The 25,975-nt window shown below is 35.5% G+C and overlaps 1 protein-coding gene across 1 annotated transcript in view; it reads left to right on the top strand.

The window, feature by feature from the left end:
* Positions 1-25,975, top strand: part of LOC120304171 (myelin basic protein) — a 133,513-nt gene that overhangs the window by 94,090 nt on the left and 13,448 nt on the right. Inside the window, exon 4 of the mRNA XM_039334409.1 lies at positions 8,220-8,650. Coding sequence (XP_039190343.1) covers positions 8,220-8,650 — 431 coding nt within the window. The remainder of the gene's footprint in view (positions 1-8,219; positions 8,651-25,975) is intronic.

Here is a 25,975-nt window from a genome sequence, read left to right as displayed (position 1 = left end):
AAAGCAAAGAAAGTTCAGTTGTCTTTTGAAAAAGCACCTTTGGGACCTGTTCTAAGGTGTATGTCAACACAATGGTTGGTAAGGGACTGTTGCATTTGTTTTTCCTTCAAACACCTGGCAGAGCAAGCTGGTAGTTTATTGTGTGGTAATGAACTGGTAGAAATATCCTAATACAAGAGGGGACTCTTAGGAGTATCAACCAGTTTAGTACTTTCTGTAAAGATTTCTTACTCCAAAATCAGAATGATTGTAGCTGAAGAAAGGGCTCCAAATTTGAATGATTGCTAGATAGCTATTTTTTGTACTTTTAATTATCTAGAGTGAAATTTTGAAATAAATCTTTCAAGGAAATTTATCCTGTATGCTGATTTTGTAAGCATATTATCCATGTACATGTTTTTCTTAGTTTTTTATCATAATAGATAAGAAGGCAATTGTTTCATTTTGTTATTAAAGTTTAGAAACTGCTCAGAATAAATGTTTGAGGAAGAGATTCTGAGTTCACCCTTTTACAGCTGCAGTTCTTCACTGGCAAATGGTTCTCACTATGCCCTGAAGAATTAGATTGTGATTGTGATGCAGGTAAAAAGAGTCTATAGTTTGGGGTTCTCATTTATCTTTTTTTAATTTTTTTCAGTAAAGATGGAACATTGTGAAGCCAGCTATTCCCAGTTTCTGGAACTTCAGTGTGCTTTTACCAAATTCAGTTTTCAATCCATGCCTTCTCTTTCCTTTAACAAGACAGTATTCTAACATTCCTTTGGAAGAACGCCTTTGTGCATATGTTTGCGTTGCGTACAAGACATTGTTCATTATTTGTTATATTGTCCATTGTATAGAGATCATTCCCCACATACTGCAATAGTTGGTCAATTTACAAGAAAACCTGGAAGGTGATTGTTAACAAATTTAAACATTTTAGATGTTAAATTTCTAACGTTGCACATTGTAGCTGCCTTTAGCTAAATGGGACAAATAATATAACTCACTAAATTTATTCTGGTATTAATTTTAAATGGCATAACTTAACCCAGAAATGACCTTTGTATCTTCATTTTCCTTCCTTATTCTTCTATATTTCTTTTGCGCTCCTGGATTCAGCACTTCCCTCCAAGATCAGATTCTGATCAGGGATCCTGGTTTGTATACAGGAATTAAACTATAGCTTCTGTTTCAGAGCCTAATTTGGGGTGTAATATGTCAATATAAAAAAGCCAATCATACTTCCAAATTCACCACCATGCTGTAACATGATTTTTCTATTTTCACCCACATTATATAAGTAGTTGTCGACTTGCAAACAATTAGTGACCGTTCGAAGTTACAACAACACTGAAAAAGTGACTTATGACCATTTTTCACACTTATGACCATTGCAGCATGGTCACATGGTCCAAATGCTTGGCAATTGGCATATATTTAAAATGGTTGCAGCGTCCCTGGGTCCTGTGATCACTTTTAGCAAGGTTGTGGCAAGCAAAAGTCAATGGGGAAGACAGATTCGCATAACAACCATGGTTCTAACTTAACAACCACAGTGATTCACTTAACAACTATGGCAAGAAAGGTCATAAAATCGGGCAAAACTCACTTAGCAAATGTCTTGCTTAGCAACTGAAATTTTGGGCTCGGGTGTGTCCATACGTTGAGGGCTGCCTGTACTTTTGAACCTGAGGAAAGCATCCTTTGTCAGACCTTAATATATTTCCAGAAGAGGAGGAAAATGAGTGAAACTATGCAACAATTTAATGACAAAAAATATTAATGCTAGCTTTTTTTATTTGTAATTAACTTCCAAACAGAGCAGACAGATACCCTGCTAATGTTTAGTTATCTATATATGTCTGTTTATATGGTATGTGCGAGAGAAACTATAGACGGACTTTGACTTATGACCATTTGTTCAGCAACCATTTGATATTACAGTGGTGCTTAAAAATGGGATTTACAATCCAGACCTGAAAAATTATGGCTGTTGCAGAGCCCCTGCAGTGCCCCTGCAGTCATGTGATCAAAATTTGGTCACATGGCAGCCCACTTGCTAAAAAGGCCCAGGGCCTTCAGTAGCCTCAACCCCATCCCGAGACCCCGACTTCAGCCCCAGCCCCACCACTGCCACTGAGAAATACTATCTCAAATACCACACTCACAAAAAGGGGCTTGTTATTTGGAGAATGACAAAAGCCCTTTGGTCACAGTGTTTTGGTAGACCTCTTTCTCCAAATCGCAGTCTTCATTTCTTCTCCAAATAGCGCACCCCTTTCTCACAAGTCTTGGAGAGAACCAGAAGGTTTACAAAGGATCAAAAGAATGGGGAATGCAATTTGGAAAAGGAACGAGGCAAAAGGCTTGGAGAATGGCCCAAGAAGGCCTCAGAAAAACGGCCTGGTGCAGTCAGCCATTACCTCACGGAGGCCATGCATGCTTGTCAGCAACAATGGGGCTCATGTTAGTGGGGGGGGGCAACTGGGGCCTTTCACAATGGTGCTGCAATGGCTGGTCACAGTGGAGAGATGGAAGTGGCATTTATCAGTGGCAGCTGGCTGAAACTGCTGAAGGCCCTAGGCCTCTACTTTAGATCCAGCCCCGGCACTGCTGATGATGACTGTCATTGTACAGGGTGCCCAGAAGGGCATAGATCAGGGGATGAGAGAAATAGGGAGACACTGCTGGACCAGATAAGGCAACTGAGGCTTCCCAAGGTGTGGCGGCTTTGTACAACATGCTGGACTGGGGCAGCTGAGACTTCCACAGTAGCTACGGCTTTGAGTTGCATTATAGCACATACCCCCCAACTCATGCATGTCTTACATTGGGATCTCTGGGCCTCCCTTAGCCTCTGTACTTCTTATCTAGGACTCCCATCACTTAACCATTCCTGTTTTTGGATTGCGGTCACTAAGCGATGCAGTAATATCTTGCTTTACTACTGCTTCACTTAGCAGTAGAAATTCAATTGTCACTGTAAGTTGAGGACTACCTATATCTCTCAGATGGCTCCAAATAGATTTTTGGCAGAACAATATTCTTGTCAATTTTCAAAATAAATTTGAAGGTTCTTTTGAGGCCACGTTATGATACATCCAACTGGCAGAAATTCTCAGGTTTTTTTGCCTTGGATATTTCATTTCATATTTCAAATTCTCAGTTTTCTGCCTTGCACTCATTTTCATGTGCAAAAAATGACATTTTTTAGAAAAAATCAATGATTTATTTCTAAAGTTAGAATTTTTTTAACGATTAAAGAAATGTATTAACTACCTTCTACAACTTACATCTTTGCACCACTTTTAATATACTTTAGTTGTTTCAGTACCATATTTTTTTAAAATCAGTGTTTATTTTAAAGACTTACCATACATATTAAAATTTAATGCAGTTATATATTGCAGTTCTTATTACTACTGCTACTACTATTGCTACTACTTTTATCCATCTTATTTTATTTTTTGTGAGGAAAAATTAGAAACAACCCAGCAATTCCTAATTATACATAATGAAAACCATTATAGTAAATGTATAAAATATTAGTACAGCAACTATAAAGACTAACAGCAGCAAATAATCATATTCTGTCTGCTTAATAGAACTTTTTAAAAGAAATTACATTCTTCAAAGGAAAAAGAGAGTTTAGCAAATCTCCAGCACACGTTTGAAACAACCGCGCAATAAAAACAAGGTTTTAACATCTGAAAAGGTAAATATTAATATTGAAATAGGAATTTCAGTTAACATATATCAAATTACTAAGTTGCATCCCCATCCTAAAACCAGTTTTAGAAAGAAAATAACATAATTGGCAGGACTTTGTTCTTTATTTATATTAAATATTTTTCATTCTACTTTCCAACTGATAAATTCCATATCTAAATCATAGTATCTAGTTAAAAAAAAATTATGTCTTCCCGTTCTTGTCAGGAGAATGCTTCAAAGTTTTCTGATAAGTTTACTTCCAAAAAGATTTCAAGTTCTCATGAAACCCTAAGACAGGTATAGGCAACCTTGGCTCTTTTATGACTTGTGGACTTCAACTCCCAGAATTCCTGAGCCAGCCATGCTATCTCAGGAATTCTGGGAGTTGAAGTCCACGAGTCATAAAAGAGCCAAGGTTGCCTACACCTGCCCTAAGACATTCAGTGGAGTAAAAATGGGAAGCTTGGGAGATAACTCCTTAATTCTGAAATTCTCTTAATCGCCTAAAAAAGAGTAAACCACAGGTATCAGCAGCACACTGTGTAGTTTACTGTCACAAACTGAGTTGCCAGTCTGAGGGTTTCTGCCATACATAAGATTGTCAATTTACGTTATTTAATATCAATTTCAAAATGAAGCGGCATTCCTTGGTTGGAGCATATCTTACAGAAGAAAGTTTTATTTTTTCTTCTGAAAAGTAGGAGACAAACTCCTACAGGTAAAGGATCCCAGAAAATACATATTACCATTGCACTGTTTATGAACTCTGCTATGAAATGCTAGAATTAATTTAAAAAAAAACCCTACATGTTCCAGAAACACAAAAGATTACATTTACTTGAAATCTGTGGGTGTTTTAATAGAACTTCCTTGTTGAAAAGTCTTGGATTCAGAGTATGTGTGTATTTGTTTAAGGCCCCTGTGGGGTGATATGGATGGCTGCCACATGCTTTTCATACATTCCAAATTACTGCCATAGCAAATCCCACCACCTATAACCACAGTCTTTTGTTTTCTGCTCCTTCCCTCCCCACACCATGCTCTAAATAACCTGCATCCAAGCCAGAACTAGTTAGGAAACAAAGACGTGCTGAACATTAGGTGTACGCTACAGATTCTTGCTTTAGGGCTATTTTTTCTATCTCATCTCGGAGAATCAGCAGGAGTTCATATTTCCCCCACTGTGTGAAAAAATCTGTGAAGAGCCAGAAGTTTTCTTCCAGATCTTTAAGCCACACTTGACAGATAGTAATTTATTTTTCCTGAATGCTTTTTCCATGCCATGTATTTGCTTGTAATGAAACTTGAAATAGCACTACAAATAAATGCAAGGGAGACAGCAGATACCCACACCGAAAGCAATTCAGTGGAACGTGTTCTTGTTAACATCAGAAATGTAAAGTCTGTATTCGTAGATTGATCTTGGATGTAATCATTGCTCCTATGGACAGACTAATCTTGAATTCAGGAGGAAAATTTAAATCTCGTTTTATAAGCTTTATGCAAATCATCTGGAGCGTGCCTCCCTATACCAGTTGTAGGGGAACGGCAAGGGAAGAGAGCTGTGTCTCTGTTTTTTTCTGGGAAGCACTCAAGAGGCATCTGATGGGTCACTCTGACAATAGCATATATTTGCCTAGTTGTACACTTACCCATAACCCTCCATTTTACAGAGATGTTCTTGAACAGGAGAAAGATAAGAACTGTTAAGTAAATAACAATTCAGTCCTGAGAAAGAAGAAACTCTACCTTGGTTCTGTTTATTACAAGAAGATGAAGAAACATAGATTCAGGCATGCTTTCAAGAGTCTCTTAATGTACGCTATAAAAATAAATCAGGCTCAGGTAGTCCTTGAGTTGTCAGTTCCCTGCCTGGCTTTTCTTAAAGAGCTGATAGCACTATATAGTACCAATCAATAGAAATACAATCAAAAACCGTTGGCAATCCAAGGCAGCCTAGGAGCTTCAGAGCTATGAAGAATAAGTATGTTTTGAAGATCATCTAAAACTCAAGAGGATTGGAGATTTTTCTTAAGTCTGAAGGCAAAATGTTCCAAAGAGCAGGGTCAACTACTGACAAGGTAAGTCATCTAAAACGTTAGACTAAGATAGGCCATGCCCTGAGGTAGCAGGACTGTCCTTATGCTACTATATTAAATTATGTGTATACTTCAAATATATTTTTCCATGAGAACTGATATGGATTATTGATTAACTTATCAGCAACTTCAGTCCTACGCCTTCTCTTACCCTGCGTATTCGGAGCTGATCAATTTTAATAGGCACCTGATCCATAGAAAAACTAAGTTGTATTGCTCTGTTTGAATACAACTCTATTGAGCTGGTGGGCATATTTGGAATTTTGAGATCATGTTGTGGGTATTGCCATGCAGAAAAGACTCAGGTATCCTCTAGGACAATGTTTCTCAACCTTGACAATTTTAAGGCATGTGGACTTCAACTCCCAGAATTCCACAGCCAGCAATGCCTTAAAATTGTCCACATGCCTTAAAATTGTCAAGGTTGAGAAACACTGCTCTAGGATATCTTGACCACCCAGCTTACTTCATATTTTATCTGGTCATTTGGGCATATTTGCAAACAAAGCATTAAACTTGGTTTGAGCCTACCATTCTTATTTCATCAGAATGTCTCATAAGAGATTATGCTGGAGGCTCCTACTTTGCTTTAGAGAAAGCTGGCTTCCTATTTAATTATTAATTCTTATAATAAAGTATCTTTAAAAAGAAGTTGGTGGGACTAACTCCAAGCCTCAAGAGAGGCACCCATATGCACGGTGCCAAGGGGTATTTTTGTGTGGTTAGCATCTTGTCATCACTGTCTAAAGTCTTTTTCCCTCATAATTAATCCTGTACTGACAATTGTTTGTTGCTTGGCTGTATGGCAGTTCATGACAAGGAAAATATTGGTTGGCTAACTGCAGTCCTTTGGATTATTCTGCCCACCTCTTGTGTATCGGGCTGTACAAAATTATTTTTAGAATACCATTTTAGTTTCATTTGCAAACGAGAACCTTACATTTTTCAGTAAATATATCTACAGTTATGCTATGCTATATCCTACCAATTATGCACCCATCACAAAGAATAGGAGAATAAAAACTGTCAGTGTATATTTTCTTTACTAAAGAACGGTGTAAGATGCTCTTGCTGGGACTGAGAGAAGCTCCTTTTGTGGCACAAATGTCCTCCATTGTTGTCCAGAATTAAATGCATTCACTTACAAAAGCACAACTGTAGTAAAAATATTAGCATGCAGATGCTCTGGTGTTTTGTTAATGCATTTAATTAGACACAATATCTTCATTGTTCTTTTTCTTTCCTTCATATAATGAATGTGTATTATGGTATAGAATTTGGTTAGCATTAACAAATAAAATTATATTTTTTCATAGAATCTGCCTGCAGGTATTCATATCTGATTTTTAATTCAGCCTTAAAGTTTCTGTATAACAAAATTTATGCTCAGTTACAATTAATTAACGTATCCATTGTAATTTTATACATTTAGAGTCAGCAAAAAAGTAGCTGAAATTAAGGTGGCAGAAATATTATTAATGAACATGGCATTTGGTTCCAAAGCGTTAATTAGAGCTGTCGTGATGAAGCAAAACTAATTTTAATGCCATATTTCATGCAATTAAAATTGGCAGCTATTATTGAGCAAAGTGTTGCTCCTTAAAATATGAGTGACAATCAGAATTGTTAAAAGGCCACTGCTATCTTGATTGGATGTTGTCACGACTGCAAATAGGGCAGCAGTCTATCAGTTCCAAATGAGGAACACCTTGTGAAATCATAAGGAAATGTTATATTGTACATTTAGAATGTTAATATAATTTATTGCCACAGGCCAGGTATTAATAACTTGAAATGCTTTCTGCAATGATGAGGGTTCTCACAAATGTTCATCAGTCAGGCTCCATTACTTATTTATAACAAACTGAAAAAGAACATGAGACTGTCAGAAAAAATGGAACATGGATAAAAGTGACAGAAGGACCAATATTTGCTTTATCATTATTTAAAGAAATGGCATGTATTAGTTTGTACCCTGTGATAATATTGGTGGAAATCAATCACATCAGGAAATTTGGCATTTGGGTAATGGGCAGGAAACTCTATGGGATCTTGTAAAAGCATAAAACCTTGAAATTTAATAAAAAAATATAACATTTAAATGTGATTCATCTTAAGTTTTAAAGTATGAATCATTAGCCATTTCTTGTAAAAGTTTACCTTAACAATCACTTAAGGAACGTTGTCTTTACAATGCTGACTGCAAGTGAATAAAGAGATACACTCCAACTTGTGATTTATAAGTTTTGCTAGAATTAATATATATGTATGTCTTTGGTTCAGTAAAAGGCAGATCTGTTGCAGTTGCATATAATCTATAGTTTTTGTGTGAAGCAGCTAGCTCAAGGCAAGGGGAAGAAAGCAGTATTGTTCTAGCATTCTGTTTTTCACAGGCCTGTATTCATATCTCATCCTTGTTGTTTGCAGGAGAGGCAGATGTGAACCAGAACAATGGGACCTCCACTAAGGGCAGAGCGGTGACAGACTCCAAGGGCACAGCAGATCCAAAGAATGCCTGGAAGGAAGCCAACCCAGCTGACACAACTGGTCGCCCCCATTTGGTCCGCCTCTTTTCCCGAGATGCCCCAGGCAGAGAAGACAACACCTTCAAAGATCGGCCCTCTGAATCAGATGAGCTGCAGACCATTCAGGAAGACAGTGCAGTAGCAGCTTCTGAGAATTCGGATTTGATGGCTTCACAAAAACGCTCCTCTTTCCGGCATGGTTCCAAACTTGCAACTGCAAGTACCATAGACCATGCTAGACATGGATCACCACGAAGATACAGGGAACCAAGTCTACTTGATTCATTGGGCAGATTCTTTGGCGGTGACAAGCATTATCCAAGGCGGGGCAAGGTGAGCTCAGAGGAAAGGAGAACAGATTAGCAGCAAGAAATCTAAGAAGGAGGGTGGGAGAAAAATCACAAGAACTGAATAATCTCCAAAGAGCAAGAATTGGCTTAGCCAAAGGATGATATCTATCAAGTTGTAATGCAATGTGGGCTATTAGTCCAATATTTAAAATAGTGTACTAGAAAATATCCCTACAAAAAATATAATAGCAACTTTGAATTGACTGGAACGTTCTCTTGTCCTTAATCTTCTAACTGGATGTCTCAGTTTTGGTTGTCAGGATTTGCCAGAAGTCAGGATCTTTCTTGTTCACTTGTTGTAAAACTCACCCTATGTATATTGAGAAAGATGATAGTCTGCTGTTGATTTTTTTTTTCCTCCTATGACATTGCTTGCAGAATTTCTGAAAACCTGGAGAGGCATCCTAGAATGTTTGCAATTTGGTGCAATACATCTATGATATCTTTCTATGCAGTGACTTTGATTTAAAGTGTATTAGTTTAATGTCTGATTTTTTTTGTTGTTGTTGTTGTTCATGTGGGCAATTCCACGGCATTAGGCAGCGTTAGAAGACTATTGTAATGCAGACCAATGTGAAATCCAGTTAAAAGCCTAGTATTCTCTTTTTCATCAAACAGAATGAAAAGCATGGCAAGATTAGATCATGTCTGTATTAAGTGTATTTAACAGAAATTTTGATTCACATCAGTTTTGAGGTTGAACATCAGAAGTGACTTTTCTTACTTTTGAGCGGGGATGGCAGAAGCAAATCTCATGCCCCTATATAAACAATAGAAATGTGTTTCTTACTGAGAATAAAGAGAAAGCAAAAGGAAGGTGCTGAGATATAAGAAAAACATTTGTTTCATCTGTTGTTTCATCTTTTAATGTTGTACATCACTGTAATATTTTTTTCTGGCTCTAATTACTATTTAAATGTCTTTCTGGTTGGATGTATTCTTTGCAGCGTAGGTAACAATGCTAGGGGGCCTGCAAAGTGTAGAACACATCATTTGTATGGAAAAAGCTCTAAGTCCAGTCTTGATCAAACTGGAAAGCATTCCTTAACCCAAACAAGCAATGCCAGTTAGTGTGGACAGTGTTGGGTTTGCTGATGGCTCAGCAGTCTGTGGAGCAGCAAGGCAGTTTCTTATATTGCTGTAAGAAAAACCATGTTGATGTATTGTGTTTCATTCTATATCTTTAGGCAAAAAGTATCTTTTCTCTGCCACTAGTGAGCTATATCTATTTATGTGCTCAACCATTGATTTCCTCAATGAAGTTTTATACTTACTGTCCATAAGATACAATTCAATTGTGGTTTTATATGTTGTTGCTTTGCTTCTGTTTCAAATCTTATTTGAGGAGGAATAGGGAAGCCTTAAGATATTTTAGTGCATCTCAGTTCTAAATACTTCAACTGTGATTGGAGAGTATGAAATTTAGCACACTATTGAAGGTACTATTTCTACGAGCAATTATTTATATTGTGTTACTTGGCAGCCGGAACTAGGAGCTTGGGTGCTATAACTCTCTTTTTTAATAGGATGTTGAATTGCTTCACAGTCCAGCTCTTGTAAAGGGGACTCACATTATATATTGGACAGCCTTGAAAGAGGAGAGCAAGAAAATAGCTGCGAGAACAATCAAGTGGTAGTTAAAAATCTCTCCTTTTTCTGAGGAATTCTGAAACCCTGTATATTATTACAGTGTTGCTCGGGCTGTTCAGTGGCCCCTGTTGTATGTACAGAAATGTTTTTAAGTGGCAAAACTGACCAATATGGCATGCCTGTAAAATTACCTATTTATGATCAATGAAAGAACATTATGATAATGAGGCAGTCACGATTTTTTGACACCATCGTTCATTAAGTTTCATTTCAAGCACTTAGTGGTAAGGAGTTAAATCTATTTCAAGCTGTAGATGGCTCTGTATTGAGCAATAACTGCTGTTTACCTTGTATAGTGGATTTGTATATAGACAAAAATAGTTTTGTATGATACATATGATTGTTTTGCATGGTTGATTGATAGCTCGCTGTTGTCAGTTTCCATTGCCTTCATTGATGCATTTCAGTTGTCACAATCTAAAGCTCAGTGCCTCAGGGACAGAAACTAAAAAGCTATAAACAGTTCCAAATATTGTCTAGCTAGAACAGACCATCTGCTTTTAAATGCTGGACTGTCAATGAGACAAAATCAGTAACAAATGGCTATGCCACTGTGCAACAGTGTTATTCTCTGAAATAATAATGCTGGTAATGAAAAATTATCCTAGGAATCCATTCCAAGAGAAATTCAATGCTGGAAGTTAATTCAGTAAGTGCTATAAACTTCTGTAAATACTATATGTGCATGTTTATGCTTTTAGGAAAACATAGTATTAGTATCATCCTAGACCAGTGGTTCTCAACCTGTGGGTCGGGACCCCATTTGGGGTCGAACGACCATTTCACGGGGGTCGCCAAACAAGGCTGTCCGCCATTTTTTCCCCTTTGGCCACACCCCTGGCACCTGATGATGTATAAGTGGTTGGGGGTCACCAGAACATGGGGAACTGTATTATGGGGTCACGGCATTAGAAAGGTTGAGAACCACTGTCCTAGACTTTCTTGACTTCTGTGAGTGGCAGAAAAGGATTTATCCGTAACTATGTCAGAACAGCTGGAAATACACTGTATCTCTCCTATTAAATGTGTCTAATTATTATATATAAATAGTTAACACAAACAAGCACTGTATATTTTGAAAGCATTTTGAAAATGAAATCTTGATGCCCTTGTACTGCATCTTGTATTCAAAGAAGAAATGTTCTGAGCAATCAGAATCATGAGGGAACAAACTCACTGTCAATCCTGAGAAGTAATTCAGACAAGAAAAACACTCATGAGTATAAATTCCATCTTTATTGTAAAGTTACATTAAGAGAATCTTGCATGTTGGAAAGTACATATGTCCCCCTCACTTTTACAGTCCAAGAAGCTAAGGAGGGTCCCTCTGAGGTGTTTACTATGCATCAGTTCCTTTTGTGGGTACAGCTGCATCTTCGCTATTCGTTCTTCGACCTGACACCCAAGGTCATTCCCACATAGCATGACACTCACAGATCTCTCTTCAAATGGAACATGTGTTAGACTAAAATTATGACTATATACCTTTGTAAAACTTCAGGTCCTCTTTACATGAAAAGTATTTTGGATTTATAAAGTTATAAGTCAGGAAGAGCTTGTTGAGCTATCAGAAACGTCATCTAAAGTCAGTTGGAAAGGATTCCCAGAGTTCAAAGTAAGTTAGGATGATGGTTAGAGGAATATACTAAATCTCTTCCCAAGCAATGCAGTCTTAGTTTATATAACTGCTCTGCCCACATCAGTGAACGTTGGAATGTAGCAAACACAGCAGCCCTTTTGTCTAGAGAAGCTGCTGACATTCAGTGAAAGAGCATTATAAATTCTTTGCAGAGAGACATTTTCTTATTAATATCCAGGGATGAAAAAACATGTTTGAATAATAATATGCTTTGTTTAAAGAGAGTAGGATGGAGGAAAGCCTGAAGAATACTTACTTTGTTTCTACCTCTTCTTCATCGCTGCAGGATGCAGATTCTCTGCTACCTTGTTATTTAAGAAGCATGAAAGGAAGGGATAGGAAATAATAAAAAGCACGAAAATGAATATATAACTATAGACTCCTTTGTGGCAGGACACAAATCGCCTATATATCATCTTAAATATATGCATAGTGAGAGAAGGAAATTACAGTTAATAGAGAACAAATTTGAGGTTTCAAACCGTTGGTCTGGCTGTCATACAAGTTGGCCCCAAATCTCCTTTATGACCTGGTTTTTAATAAATAACAAGCAACTGCAACATTAACAACCGCATTTCCGAAGAAACCCCAGGAATGGAATGGCAAAGGATAGGTGCTTCCCCAAAGATGCTTTTCACCCTAGTCGCATTAAGAAAGAGCAGTTTGTCCAAGCTGGTTATTCGTATCATGGATGGCAACCTCCAACCAAATGGTTTAGACAATTTAAAATGAATATCCAGCTGACACAGAGGGGAGGGTTATTAAAAGAATATCTTACAAAGATTTTAAAAACCACAGAAACATAAAATAAATAGAAAAAGAAACAGATTATAAGAGGATAAAAGAAAAAGTGAAAATTAGCAAAAATGGAAAAAGATAAAGAAGCCATGTCTGATTTTCCTTGCAGCAATTGCAAGCATAGCAATTATCAACCTCCACCTTCCCATATTGCATATCATAGTTCCTTTCTCCACATAAATTAACTTTTTTAATCAATACAACCTGAAATCAGCAGTTCATTTTTAGTAAAACCACTATAAAGTCTTTTATAAATGCAGTGCAGTTGTCTCCTTAATTAAACAATTTAGCCATTTCTACAAACTCAGCCTTTCACAATACATTCCTCCATTATTCATGTTTCTATAGTCCAGCACAGATAGATTTTTTATTATTATATAAGCCTGCTTAGTTTCAAAACCTCTAATTCCAAACAATAACATTTTTATAGAATATAGTAGAAAAAAAATATTGATGCATGTAGTGCCAAACATGGTGTTTCCAGACATTTAAGCAAGCATTCACCAGGATTCACTGAAGTGAATCATACATTATCATATCAAAGAGTCAGTTCAATGGATGATTTTAGAAAGCTACCGTAGATTAGATGCTTGGGCCATTTGAAAATGATTCTGTTTTCCTGATAAAACATAAAATGATTTCTTAACTTCAAAGTATTACCTTCTGATACCTTCTTACTAAGATTATTATTTTATTAACTGTTTCAAATTAGTTTGTCATTTCAAGCCCATAATTATTACCAGATTGTCCTAAAGATTTCTATGAGTTAGCTGTGGAGAATGGAATTGTGGTCTCTGAACCCCTTTGTGGCATGAACTTTAAGATCTTTCATTGACCTAGTTATCAATATAGCCTCTAAATAACTTACTGAGAGCTAGTTTGGTGTAGTGTTTAAGGCACTTCAGTAAAAACTGAGAGACTCAGTTTTATTTTGTTAACTGGATTTTTCTATGTGGCCCCAGTTCCTTTGTAAACACAGTATAGGACCATTTAGACTGCACTCTAGAATGGCTTTGTCAATCCAGATTTCAATGAAATGTCAGCATCTAAACTGTTTCAGCTTAGCAACTATATTACCGCTCAGGAGCTATGCATTGGTGGAAACATAGTGGAATTTTTTAGACTTAATGACATTACAGACACATTTTCTATTTAATGTAGTGTCTAAATATTTTATATAGTTAAATTCTCAAAAATAGGTATATGTAAAATCAATTGAACTAGTTTATGGTTATGCTTCAGGTAATCACATTCAGTCAATAAGAAACTGAACAGGAATATTTCAAGAATAAAAAGCTTGGTTTTTTTTTCTCAGAACATATGTTAGATCATTATTAATATGAATTGAATGATATGTCACATTCAGAGGATCATATCTTGATTTATTAAGCTGCAATATTCATTGTTCTTTTGTAAATACCCTTTGCCCTTTACTCCTCTTTTTGCAACAAGCCTTGAATAAACCAGAGAATCTTTGTGTTTCTATCTGAGGTATTCAGAAGAAACTAAGATCGCACATTATAGTTTCAATTTGTTTAATTGTTATGAATCTTGTAACTGTAATTTATTGGTTCAACAATTCCATTGATGTCAGAAGTTGTGGTTCATCAGGGACTTCTTATTTCATCACAGACCACTCAAAGTGAAAAGCAAAATGTAATGAAGCAAAGCCCTCAGACTTGTTTCAGTTTTAATAGTAATACCTACAATAGACTGTACTTTCAGTGCAACATATTTGGAGAAATTAGCCACATCGATATGTATATACTTTCAGTATGTATATACTTTCTGACAGAAATGATGTACTGTGACTTTTTCTTCTTTCAAAACGTTGTTGTGTCTATAAAACCCGTGTAGATTTTGTGCAACTGAGATATAAATTGTAGCATTGTAAAATATATAATCAATGGTACTAGCTTTCCAGAGTCTGTGATTAACATGATTTTGTTTCAATATTTGATCTTTGTAAGCATTGGTAAAGGGCTTCTTAAATACCTTTCCCACTGCAAAATGTTGTATGAAGTAGTTAATACATTCTGTTAATACATTAACATCTTATGTTCATTGTCATATATTTTCATACTGTATTCTATTGATCGAAATAAAGAACTGTAGGCTTTGAAAGATAGCTGATTTGAGGTGAGAAGAACTCCAAAATGTAAAATAGATAACTGTAACAAGCTTCAAATAAAATGGATCGTGCTAAAGGGATCTACAGTTCTGCTCAATTAAATAAATAAAAGAACCTCAGAATGTACACTTTGCTGGCATGTAATAATTCAGTCTTCAGAGATTGCTACAAAATGTGCTTGCCTCTTATTGGATTTTGCTATAGTGTTCTCTATGGAAACCACTCTTTTCTCCCACTATAGCCATAAATTGTGTTCTTAACTACACATATTACCATTCAAACCCAACTGAAAATCATCATCTGGTCTTCTAAAATGTACAGAGTTGGTGAAATGACATCCTTAGTTTTGCAGATCTGATTTTTGCAGCAGAGTGACAATCCTAAGATTTTGATTGGATTTCTTATGGTCTTGATCTAATATTCAGATCAATTCAGACCCCTGCCCTTTGTTGGAGTTAGTGATTAGAAGAAATGAGGTTAAAAAAATAGAAAAAATAACCTTGTCTGCTTTTAATTGGCAAGTACCCCACTCTCAATATGCAATCTTTAAAGATTAAATCTGAAGAATTGAATCCTTGGACAAAAACAAAAGAGGATTCTGCAGTCGTATTGGTTGAAGTTCAATGTTTCGATATCAAGAAAAAAGGTAAAAATATATATAATTTCCCTCCCACATGAAATGCTTTACTTCTGGCAGCCAACTCTCTAACTCTCCAAGCAAGCATGAGAATTAATCCTTTTTTTTTTTAACAAAAGTTTATTAAATTTATATAGGTAAGGAAAAATAGGAAAAATACAGGTATGGTAAAGGGAAGGGTAAAAAGGAAAGGGGGAGGGGAGGGAAAAAGGGTATTAGGGTAAAATAAGGATAGGTACAATCACATATTTCAACAAACAAGCAACTGTCCGGTTCATAATAATGAGTAAGTATCATATTCAACCATTTTTAACAAAGCTTAAACTGTAACATATTAAAAATAATTAGTAAACAAATACGTTAATCTATTAAGTAAACACTACTAATAAAATCATACACACAAAAAGAAATAAAATAAAAAAATAAATCCTAACAATCAAAAGTAACAAATAAAAATCAGTAAATCAGGAAAAGTAATTGTATCATCAAAATGTTAGTTAGAACTCGATTAAAAATCAGTCATCTAGTCTAAAATATTAAATCCTTGAAGTTCTAACGTGTCTCTAACCATTGATAAAATATTTTCCCAAGTTCTAAAATAAATTGAATCATCTTTTTCTTTCATTTCTAATGTTAGTCTATCCATTTCTGCACACTCTAGAATTTTGGTGATAATAATCTGGTCAGATGGTAGATTCTCATTTTTCCAAAATTGGGCAAATATTATCCTTGCAGCAGTTAAAACATGCAATATCAAATAGTCATTCTCTTTACCATAATTAGGTCTTAACATTCCTAACAAAAACAATTCTGGTTTAAATTCTATTTGTAGTTTCATCATCTTTTCCAACCATCTATGAATCTTAGACCGATATTTCTTAGCGATAGGGCATGTCCACCAGGCATGGTAATAAGTGCCTGGCTGTTGTTTACATTTCCAGCAAGTATCTGAAACATTTTTAAACGTTTTCGCTAAGCAAACTGGTGTCATATGCCATCTATATCCTTATTTTTTTAATTAACTAACAAGCAAGAAATTCTCTAAAGAAACGTACGAACTATGGTGTAAGAAAAAATATTTCTGTAAAAAACACTATCTTTCATTAAGATTCCCTTTCTGAGTTGCATCTGGAGATTCAAATGTCCTGCAGCATAAGATGATAGAATTCATAATAGGGAAGTATTGAATATACACAAATGAAAACTCTACTCCCTCAGGTCATATTTCAAAAAATATTAAAAAGTAAAAATGCCACTTTTTAAGAGAAAGTCATATCAATTGACGTTATGAATCAAGCATCTCTTTGCTTATCCACAAGCTCATTTGGAATCTGCTAATATTGATATAGACCTCTGAACGATTGTTGAAATGTTTTCCAGACACCAATACAAAATCCAGGAGTAGGACATGAGTAGGATGTGAGTACAGTGTATCAGAATAGGAATGTAGTCGTGCTTTCCTGTTGCTGTTGCTCAGCAACTGTTAGAGCAAAGTACATTGCTACTGGTTTGGTTATATAGCCAAAGTGATTAGCTTTATCCTCTCTCAAATTAAAACCACTCAGGATAGTAACCATTATTGTATTTTTGGAAGCACTGGTTGGATATTGTCATTTAGGCAAATTGTATGACAAATTCCAATTTTTTTTGCTTTCTGAAACCAAAAATCAAGATATCCAATCAACAGTAAAGAAGAACACAAGAACACTCAGCACAATCCCAAATATATGATGAATTTGACTAATAACTGCCCATATGTAGAAGAATACTATAGACATGGCTTTTACATACAGGCCAGCATTCTCCAGTGGTTCTTAGTAGATCTGGAAGTCTGCAATAACATTATAGGTTCAGAATTAAAATGTATATTTTGTTATCAAAAATTTGCACATTACCATATGAAAAAAGCTCATCCCCAAAAGTTATTTGTATGTGGCCAATTGTTTAAGTTGTGCATTTTTAATGTTTTGTAATAATTCCAAGCAAATATATGGGAATACAGCATATTTTGTACACAGTGGTTCTGCCTCCGATTCTCTTGACATAGACGCTGAATGTTCTATAAGATCTAAATTCACCTTTTTCTGTTTATGGGACTTTCTGTTGTAGATGTGAAGAAATACTTACCCAAATTTGACAGCACAAAATTCCATTTTTTATGGAACCTGCTTTAGTTGCCAATTGTTTTCTGGTCTAATTTAGACAACTGCTTTAATCCATTGCTTGGCACTTGGATCTCTTTAGGATTGTCTTTCTAGCCAATTGGCCCAACCCAGATCTAGATGATGATTAGATGTAGCAGGGAGAAACCACTCCTACTCCCACACTTTGGGGAGGTTCAAAGTGTGAGGCAAGGGAGGATTGCTTTATTGCTTGATTGACTGACTAATTGATTGATTGATTGACTGACCGACAGATTGATTGACTGATTGATTGATTGATTGATTGATTGATTGATTGCAGTGTCAATGTGGTAGATTACCCTCTTTGGAGCAAATTGGCTGACTCACTCTTTGCCAGTTTTCCATATATTTCTAAAGAGCGAGGTTCTGTTTTAAGCCTTTTTCTGATCTGAGCTATTGTGGCCATCTATTTTTTTATATTTGTTGTGTTGCATTTTTTTTATATGAGGTAGTTTTTACATTGTATTTTTAATAGGAGCTTCCCAGTTTTCTTATTGAGGCAGCATATAAATATGTTAAATAAATGCATAAATATATGTTTCTACTAAATACTAAATAGTGTTTACCCTTTTAGGAAGAAAAAATAATAATGCAAAGCAAACAAAATATTCCCAACATGCCTCAGAAGAAAGTCATCCTCTTACCTATATCATTTATATATTCATACAACCTGACTCTGGTAAGAACTGTTGCAATTAGCACTGATAAATGCAACGTACTCATTAAGTCCTATTCAGTTTTGCACAATGTGAACTAAACATTACTTCTGAAAATGCATCCAACAGAGAAGCAAACTTCATACGTAAAAGCACCAGACGGCAGGACAAGAAGCAATGAATAATGCCAGTGAATGAGTGTGTATTGGCTGCAGCTGAAAATTGTTAATAGAAATGGCCCATAGCTAGTTTAAATCTGTCCCCTTTAATGTGCATGTTAGAAAGAGAACCAGGAAATATAATCTTCCTCAATGATGTCAATGGGTGAAGGTAGCATATGCAAGTAGTTTCTGACCTCAGGTAATCCTCATCTAACAACAATTTGAAATCACAGCTTCACTGGAAAAAAGGACTTATGACCATTTTTCACACCTACGACGGTTGCAGCTTCCACACAATGGCCACACGATCAAAACTTGGACACTTGCCAACTGGCATGTATGTATGACGTTGCAGTGTCGTGGGGTAATGTGATCACTTCTGACAAGCCAAGTAAGTGGGGAAGCCCGATTCACTTAACAACCGTATCACTGAGTTAACAACTGCAATGATTCACTTAACAACTGTGACAAGAAAGATCGTAAAATGGGGCTAAACTCAGTCAACAGCTGTCTTGCCCGGCAACAGAAATTTTGGGTTCAATTGTGGTCATAAGTCAAGGACTTCCTGTATATGATCATTGAGTTGAAGTTAACTTGGAAAAGTGGTTGAAAACTTCATCTGAGGTAGAAATGTTCAATTGAATGTCTGAACAGGATCCATTATAATGACCATGTAGTATTTAACAGTTCTGTTTCCAGGCAGATATTTAGAAACTAGTTATGCAAATCATAACTATATAGGTAGTGCATCTGAAGAAACTGAATTGTCCCATACAGGAATTTTGGAAGAAGCGTTTCTCTCAAACTTATCACCGTTGGAGACAGTCTTGGTGAAAATCCAGGGCCTTCTCAGTAGCTACTCCTAGCATTTGGAACTTCTTACCCATGAGGCAAATTTGCTCTTTCCCCATTGCCTTTCCAACAGCAGACAAATATATTAAATTCAAGAGCACTCTTCCATTGTCAATGTACTTATAAAAACACTGTTTTTTATATTTTCTTCTTCATGGCAGGGTCCACTTATTTTATTTTTGTTTGTTTGTTTGTTTTCTATGTACACAAATTACTTAGGATAACTTACAGCAGTTAAACCACCGCCACATTTAAAATATTCGAAAGTCAAAACAAGCACACTTAGAAAAGTATGTAATAAGAATTGTAAATCTAAGATTAAATATGGAACTAAAAAGTTCCATTTATTCTATGATTAAATTTTAAATAATGATTATTAGTAAGCATTTTATAATGGAAATTATTTAGTTTATTTACTGTTATTATGGTTCTTTATAATAATTGTTTTTAAATGGATTTGTTTATAATATTATGATATTGAGGTTTAAAGGGAGTTAAGGGTTAAGTATCAATTTAGTTATTCTATAATTTGTTAAATTTAATTAGATTTTGTTTAATATGTTTGTAATAACCCTGTACTCGGCTCTGGGAAGTGGGGGGGTTGGAGGGGGGGTTGTGGGTTTAATTTTTTTTTTGTTAATTGTCAATAAAACTTTTCAATTAAAAAAAAAAGAATTGTAAATCTAGCAGAGGAATAAGATGGCTTCTACTAACATTCAGGTTACCAGGGGAGAAACTGCTTGCTTATAAAAGGATATCTTTGCCCGTGTCTGAAATACTACATAGAAGAATATCACTCCCAGTTATGAAATAGCAAGTTTAGTTTCAGCCACTGAGAAGGCCTCTTTTCTTATCTCAACACATAAAAATACATCCAGAAAGATCTCTCCATCAAGACTGACTAGAGGGGGCTCCTGGGGAATCTTGAACAAATACTTTGATTTATACCCAGGAAGAAATGGGTAGCAATTGCAGCCCTTGTAGAATAATATATAATCTGGCCTGAAACCTACAATCTTGAAATTGCATTCTGGAACAGAAGTAAATTTCAAACAGAAATAGAAGAAGGGTTTTCAATATTCCAGTTTGGGTACACCTAAGACATGTTTCCAATAACCCAATCTGACCTTCTCAGGAATGAAACATTTAAGCTAGCATAACTTTCTTTTGCTAGATAAATGCTAGTTTTCTTCAGCAGCATTTTTGGGCTGAAAGATCAATTAAATAAATTGATCTGAAAGATAAATAAATGTTGGCTATATTAAATTAGAAACTGGAAGTTAATTCTGGAAAGAATAATTTCTTTCAGACATGTACACAAAAGTATTGTTCCATATAATGCCTAATAAAAAGGGAAATGATAATGCCCTAGAATAATGCAGATAACAGATAATATTCGGTGATTCATGTCTCCAAATGACTCAAAAGAGGCACAGCCACAGTCTCTTCTAAGTATTCTCTAAGTGTACTAAGTATATCTTAAGTATATTTAGTATATCTAGTATACTAAGTGTACTCTATCAAAGTATGTACAGTCCAATTATTATAATATAAGAGCTATTAAATATTGTAAAACAATGAATAATCATTAGATGGTAGCAAAGGTTCACAATGACTGTACATCGTTACTGTCGGCTAGTCAGGCTTCTGCAGCCCAAATTCAGTAATCTTTTCTAGTTTGACTAAATATTGAGAGAAGTATTATCAGAAAAACCTTCTGAAACAATAGTTTTTCATTACGGGATATTTTAGCATTCTTTCACAGAACTAATTTTATTTCAGTGGCTTTCAGAACTTTGATAGCTCTTTAAAAATCATATTATTTCTAAGTCCAGAAGATAACAGGAAGGACTACATTCTTCAAAGTAAAAAAGGAAATTATAAGAATTATTTCCTGGACATAAAATGTGGCCATAAGACAGAAATAATTTGAAATTGTCTGTGCTCAAACAGGACTTATTTACCAACCTATCCTATTTCTTAGGATACTTGGAAGATTAAATGTATTTTAATTTAATATTCAATTTAATCAAGAGTATTACATTTTTTTTAATTTTATCACATTTGAAAGCGCAGGAAACCCAGGGTTGAATACATAGTGCCCCCCCCCAAAAAAATAGGGTTATTTTTAAATAATACAAATTTTATCTATTTTTTTTCTTTCAGTTTTATTTCTTATTCAATGAATGATAAAAAATGTATGCTACAATATAACAAACGAAAACAATAATATCTTCTTCATAACTTAAAGGCAAATACATTTACTATTAGTCTGCAAAACCTTGTACTGAAATTATTTGCCAGATTTTCAAATGTTCACCAAAAATCTTTGCTATACAGTTTTCATTGTGGATCTAATAAAGGTAAATTTTATTTTATATTTATGTATACATAAATATAAAATATTTTTTACCTGCAACTTTTTTCTTGCTTTTATCATATCTACTTTATTTTAATAATTATTTTAATTACACTTTAAGGTTTTCTTTCTTCACTGTATAATCACTACCATTTGTGTTGGTGATGTAGGGTGTGTATGTGTCTGTCTGTCTGTGTATCTGCATGTCTATTCACCATTAAATACATTTTTAGAAAAAGACGAAATGTAAAATTTCACTGAAATAGACTGCTAGGCATATGCAACTATCTGGTTCAGTGCCGTTTGCGGGAGAACAGCAGGCAAACATTGCATATGAAAAGAAATAAGGCCAGGCTGCAACTCTATAATTATTTACAAAATCATCATAACCTGTGGTGAAAATCATATTTTTTACTTGTAGAAGACTTAAATAAGCCCATTTCAAAAACTCTAGCCGAAATTATAATAATGAAACTACAATTGTCATTCTGGAGTTCTTCCTGAGCAGAGTGAGATGAATTTCTCAATACTTTGGTATATAATGTACTGCCCAGATAAAGAGCCTTACTAATAATGCAATTGCTTTGGTACTTCTGGGATCTTCTGTTAATGGAGCAAAGCAGATTTTCAAAGAAACTACCCCAGCAGGTTTTTTTTTTCATGCTATCTTTCCCCTTAGAGTTACCTGTTTCTGTTCAGATGCAATATACGGTAAGTATTATATTTCCCAGATGCAGGTACTAGAATGAGATAAAGAATACAGTGACAAGAAAGGGTTTAAATATAGTCTTCTCCAACCAATAGTTTCCAGAGTTTGGGATTAGAAATGCTATTTTTTTCCTGTCAGCTTGGAAGATAGGATGGAAATTAGATTGTAGTTTATGCAACCTATAAGTAGTCCTTTCTAAATGGTAGTCCAGTATTTGTGTCTTAAATTCTTACTTTTTAAAATGACATTTCTTGTCATTTTTTTTTTTTTTTTTTTTTTGTTCTCAGAATGTCTTTCATCTAGCACTGATTTTTTTTTAAAGTCCTGTTCTTTTAGTAGGATTTGACAAGAAAGCAGCGCTGGATTCCCTTGTAGTTTTAGTTGACTAGGTAAAGGACCCTTGGCAGTTACATTAGTGTCATCGGTATTGGAGAGAAATTACTTACATAGCTGCAGTTTATATACTTGATTAAGAAAAGCTGCACCAGTTGAAATACTGTTGAAATACTGTCTTCTCAATGAGTATCCAAGGTCCCAATAATCATGCTTCATTTGTTCTTGCAAACATATCATTGATAGATCTTCATTTTAACCACAACAGCAAAAACCCACTTTGGCATTAGTTAAGAAGGAAATGAGCAATTTTATTATTTCAATGTATTTCTCACGTATATCTAACTCTCTCATATAGTGACTCTGGGGCATACATCATAAAACTAATACATAAATCCATTAAACATCTCAATTTCGATTGAAATAAAACTAAGATTTCAGGTAGCAAGAGAACTGAGCTGGTTGTGCTTCCCAAAAAAACAAAAAGGTAACAACTATACTTTTGATACAGATACAAAGGTATTGGAGAACACACAGCTTTCTGATGTCGGAATCCACTTCAAGGATAAGAACAATCTTTGTAGCCTATCCTCTTTAAGAGAAAAAGGGGAAGCCAGATGGTTGAAAAACAACAACAAAGCTTTACAGCCCCGTTCTTCTCCATCACCCCCAGTACTTTGATTGGATGACTGGCATGTTGAAAGAGCTTTCAGTCCAGAGTCACCCCACCACTCAGCTCTTATCTGCTAGCTTTTATCTACCTGAAAGTGCCTGGTTGCCTTGGTAATTCTTGTTGCTTAGTTACACAAACTGGAGATGGAGATGGCTCATTCTCCTGTGTTTCAACAGAACCTGTTCCCCAGGCAATTGGGGGCAGTCAGGACTTTTTTGATCAAGGCACCTGAGATGGAAGTGTGCCAATCTTATTTTAAAACCAAACAAACAGACGGTAAGATGGCCACCATTCAGCTTGAAGCCACGTGTATCTCTGTAAATAGGAAAACTTCCAGTTACTGAAGTCTTTCCCCAACCTGGTGCCTTCAGGATGAGAGACATCCCAGAGTTTCCACGGCATAATGTTTGTATGAAGGCCAGAAGAGCCCTCTGAGTTTCATTTTCACTGATGATCAGGATATATCTCTTTTCTTGCAGGTGGTTGAAAACTGGCTATTAGAAAAGGAGATCGGGATGTTTAAAATGAATTAAAAACAGAAACTGTTTCTCCAGAGAACACTGTGACTTGAGAATTAATTATTGTTAAGTAATAGTCTGTCAACAATTCTTTCTTGACTCTAGCTATCCATGGATAAATCAGGAATGGCAGGATTTAGGAAACTTTTAGCTCTACATTTACTGCATTTCCAGTCTTTGTCCTTCCTTTCTTTCTTCCTTCTTTCCTTCCTTCCTTCCTTCCTTCCTTCCTTCCTTCCTTCCTTCCTTCCTTCCTTCCTTCCTTCCTTCCTTCCTTCTGCCCTCCCCCTCCCTTTCCTGAAAACAAGGTAATAACAGCATTAAAGAATTCACTTTGGCAGCGATCACTCAGAAAAGACAGGCATTCACTTTAAAAAGACATTTCTTACATAATTCAGCATTTTCATTCAACTGATTTGGTTTAGTTTCCTATGTAGATATGATTGAACTGCATTTGCTGATTTGATAAAAACTATTCCAACTTGTGCTGGTGACTTGAGAGGAAAAGTTTCAGAAATTTGAAGGGAAAAAATGCCAAAAACCATTGAGTCTCCAATGCTCACAGAAAGCCATCTGTAGAATAATTGGTGCAGGGTGAAGAAGAGCGACTTTTAATTAAAGTGCAGCACTGAAAGTTAGGGTCTCCAGCCATGCATAATAAAAGCATAGGAAACATCTTTATTTAATTCTAGTGTTTAAAGTTCAATAGGTGTATTTGAGAGAGGCAGATTTTATTTTTGCTTGTACAGTTTTGAACTCTCACAAAATATTCAAATCTGCGTCTTTGCCCCAGGCTAATCTTGTTACTTCGTCTCCAAATATTTAACTAATAGGCATCTTTGCACAACATGGGTCTCTAACATATCTTTTATCCTGGCCTGTTAGCTCAAATCTGTGTGGTGGCAGCACATGATTCAGGATGTATTAAGCAATTATGACAGTCCAGCCACAGCAAAAAAATAAAATAAAATTGGAAGCTGCCTCTTTTTTTCCCACATCAAGAAAAATCTGCAGTGCACACACAACCAAGGACAGTGCTATCTTGAACAGAGTTAGCTTATCTACCCCCATCTTTGGATATGGGTATAAAAATTGTAATGTAATAGGATCACAGGAGGATTTATCTAGAAAGCCTCATTTTCACAGAGGCTCTGTAGAATTTCATCTTAATGACATCAGAAGAGACAACAGACCATCAGATAATCAGTTGACATGAAACAGTGGGAAGTTAGCCAACTCTATTTGTCAGAAATGGTATAAGGTCTCCTACTTGAGCAGGGGGTTGGACTAGAAGACCTCCAAGGTCCCTTCCAATTCTGTTATTCTGTTATTCTCTTTGGGACAAATCTTTCCTTACAGGAGTGACTAGATCAAATCGGTGTTGGAATTTGCATTACATGCTAACAGAGGCATATTTTTTTCTTTAAAAAATGGGAAAATTATTATACAAGCTTTCATAAAGAGTAAGCTATGTACCTCAATAAACAATAAAAAACAAAAATATAGCTGTGTAATTTTGAAGTACTTGGGGAACTTTCTTTCGAGCATCTGAGATCTATAATGGCAAGCCGGTATAATTAGCAGCAAAAGCAAAGATGAATCATTCAGACATGATATTCAAATTTTAATTTAGGTCTTCCTGGAACTGAAGGTAAGTGTGTGCATATTTTTGTGAAAGCCAAGAAAAGTTCATGAAATTAATATTCTAAAATAGACGCTCTTTCATATATTATTTACTGCATATTGCATCATATTTTGCCTATTGTCTTCTGGGATACAGACTGAAGACAGGGAGCAGAATCAGGACTTCCACTGATATACAACAATGGGAATTGTTAAGTTACATACAATTCTTCATAGGGCGGCAGGTAGAAGGAAAAATGAGTTTTAATGCAAACTATACAGCACATATTTAAATTCTCTCCAGACTGGGCTATTAATCATTCTTAAATATGGGAAATTATTTCAGGAGAGCACCATGTCATACCCTCCATTTGCCATCCAGGACA

The sequence above is a fragment of the Crotalus tigris genome, unplaced genomic scaffold (assembly GCF_016545835.1).
Source record: "Crotalus tigris isolate CLP2741 ecotype Arizona unplaced genomic scaffold, ASM1654583v1 scf7180000017630.2799268, whole genome shotgun sequence".
Lineage (NCBI taxonomy): Eukaryota > Metazoa > Chordata > Lepidosauria > Squamata > Viperidae > Crotalus > Crotalus tigris.
This window is presented reverse-complemented; position numbering and strand designations above follow the sequence as displayed.